Raw genomic sequence first — 7209 nt, 5'->3', positions numbered from 1 at the left:
CGCGTCACCAGGATCTTGCGAGAAATTGACAGTCCCTGGCCCCATCCCAGCCTTGCTGAGCCTGAATGTGCATTTTGGCAAGTTCCTCCCTCCTTCCCGTGGGTGGGGTGGAGGTCTCCACCAGGCCCTGGCTGTCGGCATCTCCGCGTATATGAGACCTCCTAGGAGAAGCAGCCAACACAAAATAGGCCAGAGCCTGAAAGATGGTTTTAAAAGTTTTATTTCACAAATTGTTCAGATTTGTTCATAAAAGATATGTTACAAGAACATTTTAGAAATCAAACCAGTTTTACTGAAACAATTGCAACAACGTGGCCCCTGTTCATGCAAAGCACAAAAAACATTTACAATAAAACTTTGTACACAGGAAGTAGCAAAATACATCATTTTTCATAGAAAAAAGCACACACATACACTGCGGGCCGAGTGAGCCTACAGACAATATGAGAAACCAGCACACGCTTTGGAATACGGTAGGGCAAAACTCCTAAGGAAGCCGAAAATGTTCATTCTGGGGGCAGGAGAGCCAGGAACGCCACTGGCTTGGTGCAAGATCTTTTTAAACACAGGGTAAGTGCTGATAGCATGAGGAGCTCTAGTCCACACACAGGAGAGGTGGTGCTAGGGACAGGGCTTATAATTTATAGTCTTGTTTCCATTTTCTGGAGACAAATATTCCAGTTTCAAAATGTTTGTGGGGATGATAAAGACAGCCAGGTCCATGGCCGGGCGCAGTGGCTCATGCCTTTAATCCCAGCACTTTGGGAGGCCGAGGTGGGTGGATCACCTGAGGTAAGGAGTTCGAGACCAGCCTGGCCAACATAATGAAAGCCCATCTTTATTAAAAATACAAAAATTAGCCGGGCATACGTTTGTAGTCCCAGCTACTTGGGAGGCTGAGGCACGAGAATCACTTGAACCCAGGAGGCGGCAGTTTCAATGAGTGGAGATCACGCCACTGCACTCTAGCCTGGGCAACAGAGTGAAACTTGGTCTCAAAGGGGGGGAAAAAAGAAAAAAAAGGATAGCCAGGTCCTGCTCTGGGTGAGGGCTTTCTATCCTGCTAGGAAGGCCCAGTGAAGGAGGCGTTAAGGAACCTGGGGACTTTATTTTTAAATGATGGGGTCAACTCACAGAGGAAGTTTCAGGTTCCCCTTGGGTGGGATGCTTTGGAAGTGAGACCACTGGGATTGTCCTGGACTCTTCACTAATTTGGCAAACCACACAAGGCGATCTAATTTATCTTGCAGACACAGCCACAGCCACAAAAGTCCAGCAGCAGAGCACCCAGAAGCTTCCCAGATGTTTGGTGGTAACTGGACTCACGACCTGACAGGCTGACCAAATTCTTCCTCTCCGACATTTGGGGCTGAAGAGTCAGTACCTATGAATTACGACTAGCCTACAATGCACAAAGTGCAGATAGAATCCTGCAAATTTTAGCTCAGTCAGGCTCACAGTTGAACTGCTTTTTGCCAACTCCTTAAAAGGGGTGTGTTTTTGTTTTGTTTTAAACCTATTTACCTTCAGATTCTGCATTTATTACAAAGGCAATCAAAGAAAGAAGGCATCACCTAGGTGCCCAGGTAGCGTTTCTTGTCCAGTCTACGGTATCTCAGTTTTTTTGCTTTCTGCTAGTTCTTTCGCCTAAGAAATATTTTGAATCAAACTTGACACTAGCATTCGCCAAAGTGATCTATTGGCTGGCCTGGTGGTAGAGAGTGGAATTTTTACCTTCTGCAAAAAAATGCTATTTACAAAAGGGTATTTCATTTCACTGTGGGCTTTTGGTCTGGGCTCATGAAGCACTTTTATACAGTGATGGCAGCCAGGGTGTACTACACTCCTCAGCACCTCAGGAACGTTTGGCAAAAGTCGTTTCACAAAAACAGGAAAAGAGATCCTTCTAGCGTATTCCCATCTCTCGCTGTCATGAGGCCACAGGACGGTTTCATAACCACAAACGGAGCTGCTAACCTCGGGGAGGAATGTACCAAAGACTCCATTCCTCCCACGGCTGAAAAAATAGGTCATTGGGTACATGGGGAATCTGCACATTTAATTGTCATTTTTAAAAGGAGCAAAGAGCAGCCCTTCTTTGGTTGTTCCCAGACATCTCATCTCAGTGGAACCTTACGAGACCAGGAGTTAAGAAGTGGGCTTCAAACAGGATTGCTTGCAAAGAAAAGTCCTGGGTGTGAACCAGGACACGTAAACCAGTCCGAGGCAGGGTGGGAGCCACAACGGGTAGGGGGTAAAGAAAGGGTCCTAATCCTTAGTCCTCAACGGGACCAAAGGTCACGGCAGAGAACAGGTGGGCCATGAAGACGAAGGACCTGACAAAGACAAGATACATCTCTGAAGTGATTGCTGAACTCTACATAAACCAGCACTGCTGTGTATAGAGCCGGCCTGAATGCGGCCACTGAAGGGGGCCCGTGGCAGGCCGCCAGCAAGGACACGTGCCAGGGCAGAGCCGGGGTCTCTCACACCCCCAGCCCTCTTATTCTAGCCCATTTGTCTGTCTGACCAGCAAACATTAAAACTATTTTTCTCTGTTGGTAGGGACGGACTGTGCTTTTTATTTTTAAATAACTACCTTCTACTCATTCCTGAAACTCACCGGCACTTGCTCGAAAGGCCGCTTCCAACACTGTGAATGCTTCACAATTGCGAGCTCCAAATGGTTTGTTCTCTTGGCAGGGGGGTTGAAATCAACTTCCTCCACCAACAAAAGAACACATAGCAAGGAACATTTTGGGCAACTGTCCCCTTTAAGAGACAGGTCAGATCTCTAAAGGAGAGAGGGCACCCAGATGGAGACCCCGGGGCCCCAGCAGGATTGGGCACCAGGGGTCCAGCTGAGCACCCTGGGATTCTGTTGCTTCAGTGAGGGGATGAGATGTCACCTCACCCAAAGGCCACAAAGTGATGGACACTGAACATCAGTCAAAGGAAGCTTCCTGACTCTCCATATACCCCTCCCCACAATGACAAAATAAAAATTAAAGCAAAACCCCGAAGCCCTCTTGAAGACGCCCCTTCTCCCCTGGTGCTGGAAATTCACTGCCTGACAGCAAAGATCCGGAAGGCCTTTCCATCCCGAGGAGTCCCCAGGCTGAAAAAGAAGAAAGAGGGCCCGTTACTGAGAGATCCGGAGGGCCTCCTGCAGGAACTCTGGCTGGGCAGGGAGACCTGGGTGTCCCCTTCTTGATCCCGTAGTGGAAGAGCCATGGCCAAGGGACGCTTCCCCACAGCCACCAGAAACAGAGCCTGCCTTGGGTTGAGAACAGCTGGCAAGTCCCATTTTCTTTGCACATGAGCATCCGTCTGATTCTAGGTCAGGGCTGTTATTTCCTTTGAACTCAGGGATGTGCTGGCCCCAGTCTGTCTGGATCGGACTCACCCTCCGAGAATTCTGCTTGCTTTCACTACCACCTGTCAACCGGAACAGTGGTGTCTTGGGAGAGATTAACGCGCTATCTCAGCACTACTGCATATGCCGAGTGCTTCACCGCCTTTTACCTTCCTCCGGAGGGAGCCATTATCCCTCGTTCACAGGGGAGGAAACGGAGACACCAGGAAATGAAGTCATTTACCCGGGGTCCCACGGCTAGTAAAAACCGCTCTCTCACAAGAGGAGTTAAATCCTTCAGCTAATCAAAGACGATTTTTAAAAAAGAGTTTTAGGCTGGGTGCGGTGGCTCACGCCTGGAACCCCAGCACTTTGGGAGGCCGAGGCGGGCGGATCACCTGAGGTCTGGAGTTCAAGACCAGCCTGGCCAACATGGTGAAACCCCGTCTCTATGAAAAATACAAAAATTAGCCGGGTATGGTGGTGGGTGCCTGTAATCCCAGCTACTCAGGAGGCTGAGGCAGGAGAATCACTTGAACCCGCGAGGCGGAGGTTGCAGTGAGCTGAGATCACGTCATTGCACTCCAGTCTGGGGGACAAGAGTGAGACTTTGTCTCAAAAAAAAAGAAGAAGCTTTATTGGTCAGGCACAGTGGCTCACACCTGGAATCCCACCACTTTGGGAGGCCGAGGCAGGTGGATCACTTGAGGTCTGGAGTTCGAGACCAGTCTGGCCAACGTGGTGAAACCCTGCCTCTACAAAAAAATTAGCCAGGCATGATGGTGTGCCCCTGTAATCCTAGCTAGTTGGAGGTTGAGGCAGGAGAATCACTTGAACCTGGGAGGCAGAATTTGCAGTGAGCCAAGATTTTGCCACTGTACTCCAGCCTGGGCAAGAGTGTGACTCTGTTTCAAAAAAAAACCAAACCAGCTTTCTCAAGTGTAACATACCTTGTAAACGTATCCTTTCTAAGTGTACAATTCAACGGTTTTTAGAGATTTTATACAGTTGTGCAATCATCTCCACAATCCAGTGTTAGATAATTTTAAAAAATTGTTTTAGACACAAGGTCTGGCCGGGCGCAGTGGCTCAAGCCTGTAATCCCAGCACTTTGGGAGGCTGAGACGGGCGGATCACGAGGTCAGGAGATCGAGACCATCCTGGCTAACATGGTGAAACCCCGTCTCTACTAAAAAATACAAACAAACAAACAAACAAACAAAAAAAACTAGCCGGGCGAGGTGGCGGGCGCCTGTAGTCCTAGCTACTTGGGAGGCTGAGGCAGGAGAATGGCGTAAACCCGGGAGGCGGAGCTTGCAGTGAGCTGAGATCCGGCCACTGCACTCCAGCCTGGGTGATAGAGAGAGACTCCGTCTCAAAAAAAAAAAAAAAAAAAAAAGACACAAGGTCTGTCACCCAGGCCAGGGTGCAGTGGCATGATCATGGCTTACTTCGGCCTTGACCTCCTAGGCTCAAGCGATCCTCCCTCCTCAGCCTCCTGAGTAGCATGTCACCACGCCTGATTGATACATTTTATTTTTTGTGCAGATAGAGTCTCACTATTTTGCCCAGGCTGGTCTTAGACTCCTGGGCCCAAGTGATCCTCCTGTCTCAGCCTCCCAAAGTGCTGGGATTATGGGTGGGAGCCACCGTGCCAGGCCTAATGGTGTCTTTTAAGGCATAAAAGTTTTAAACTTTGATAGAATTCAACTTATCAATTTGTTTTCATTTATAGATTGTGCTTTTGGCATCATATCTAGTAAACCATTCCAGGTCATGAAGGATTTATACTTGCTTTCCTAGACTTCTGTAATTTTTAGCTCTTATATTTCAGTCTTGGATCCATTTTGAGTTAATTTTTATATATGGTGTGAGGCAAAGGTCCAGCATCACAGTTTTACATGTAAATATCTAATTGCCCTTGCATCATTTGTTGAGAAACTATTCTCTGCCCACTGAATGGTCTTGGCACTCTTGTCAAAATCAATTGACTAGAAGTGTGACGGTTTATTTATGGACTTCCAATCATGTTCTTTTTTTTTTTTTTTTTTTTACCTTTTTTTGAGACTGAGTCTCGCTCTGTCACCCAGGCTGGAGTACAGTGGTGTAATACTGGCTCACTGCAACTTCTGCCTCCCAGGTTCAAGCGATTCTCTGTCCTCAGTCTCCCAAGTAGCTGGGATTACAGGTGCATGCCACCATGCTGGGCTAATTTTTGTATTTTTAGCAGAGATGGGGTTTTGCCACGTTGGCCAGGCTGGTCTGGAACTCCTGACTTCATGATCCTCCCGCCTCGGCCTCCCAAAGTGCTGGGATTACAGGTGTGAGCCACCGTACCAGGCCCGATCACGTTCTCTCGATCTCTGTCTGTCCTGATGTCAGCACCACCATCTTGATTATTGTCACTGTATAGGATGTTTCAGGATTGGGAAGCCTAAGTGCCCCCTCCCACTTTGATCTTCTTGCTGTGGGCACAGCCTTCTGGAATACCAGGGATGCCTGGGAGCTTACCAAGGGCCACCATGGCTGTCTCATTCTCTAGATCTTCCCCGATTTTCTGCCCCAGATGATAACTGCACATTTGGACTAACTGGCTTTCCTGTGTCTTGGCCTCCAGGTTTGATACTGTTTCCGACAGTGGCCAGAGGTGTGTGGTTTTCCTGGCTCTGCTTCAAATCAAGAAAACCGCTGGTTGGCACAGTCCCGCCCCCGTAGAACTTCCAGCCATAGGAGCTGATGGGGGTGAACAGGAGCAGTCCCAGGCTCAGACACCACAGATCCCTCTGTTCTTACCCGAGCTCCACATTTTTTTTGAACAAACACCTCCCTGTTTGTTGTATGCCTCTGTGGTGTGTTTCTGGAGTCCTGAAACAGCTGTTTTTGCGCACTGCTTTTGGGAAGAAGATTTCCCATGCATCCTGCTTCGGCATTCTGTAAATCTCACCTCTGGAGCGCATCTTCCAGACGCGAGTCTCCATCCCCACACTAACATTTAGTAACTGTGTGACGGTGGGCAAGTCGCTAAGTCTCTTTGGGCTTATTTTTTATTTTTATCTTTATTTTGAGATGGAGTCTCGCCCTGTTGCCCAGGCTGGAGTGCAATGGTATGATCTCGGCTCACTGCAACCTCCACCTCCTGGGTTCAAGCGATTCTCCTGCCTCAGCCTCCCGAGTAGCTGGAATTACAGGCATGCGCCACCACACCCAGCTAATTCTTATATTTTTAGTAGAGACAGGGTTTCACCATATTGGCCAGGTTGGTCTCGAACACCTGACCTCGTGATCTGCCTGCCTCGGCCTCCCAAAGTGCTGGGATTACAGGTGTAAGCCACCAAGCCCAGCCCTGTGTCTTTGGACTTCTAAGGATACTTTCCGGAATGTTCTGTGACAGTGCTGATGTTTGGGGGTACCTGGGTTGTGGGGGGAGGTCCAGGAAGGGGCCAGGCTGGAGAGGAGACCCAGAAGGTGGGAGGCGGGGAGTGTTAAATTGACGGGAGGCCGTTGTTTTGAACTGGGCTAGGCCCGACAGACTAAACCAAATCAGATCGGAGTTGCCCTGCTAGGTGCCCCTCATCAAACTGAACTTAGAAATGGGCTGGTTTTAGGCCAGCCACGGTGGATCATTCCTGTAATCCCAGCACTTTGGGAGGCTGAGGTGGGCAGATCACTTGAAGTCAGGAGTTCGAGACCAGCCTGCTCAACACAGTCAAACCCCTACTAAAAATACAAAAATTAGCCGGGCATGGTGGCAGGTGCCAGTAATCCCAGCTACTTGGGAGGCTGAGGCAGGAGAATTGCTTGAACCCAGGAGGTGGAGGTTGCAGTGAGTGAGATCACACCACTGCACTCTGGCC

General features: G+C 49.0%; 1 protein-coding gene across 2 annotated transcripts in view; it reads right to left on the bottom strand.

The window, feature by feature from the left end:
- Positions 1-202: 202 nt before the first annotated feature.
- CRISPLD2 (cysteine-rich secretory protein LCCL domain containing 2) overlaps positions 203-7209 on the bottom strand; it is a 93622-nt gene continuing 86615 nt past the window's right edge. The window contains exon 15 of one of the 2 annotated variants that reach the window (XM_011971441.1): positions 203-3118. In XM_011971441.1, the coding sequence (XP_011826831.1) occupies positions 3064-3118 (55 nt within the window). In that variant the 3' untranslated portion in view covers positions 203-3063. The remainder of the gene's footprint in view (positions 3119-7209) is intronic. The other variant, XM_011971434.1, reaches the window with a different exon arrangement.

The sequence above is a fragment of the Mandrillus leucophaeus genome, unplaced genomic scaffold, assembly GCF_000951045.1.
Source record: "Mandrillus leucophaeus isolate KB7577 unplaced genomic scaffold, Mleu.le_1.0 Scaffold10, whole genome shotgun sequence".
In the NCBI taxonomy this organism is placed as follows: Eukaryota; Metazoa; Chordata; class Mammalia; order Primates; family Cercopithecidae; genus Mandrillus; species Mandrillus leucophaeus.
This window is presented reverse-complemented; position numbering and strand designations above follow the sequence as displayed.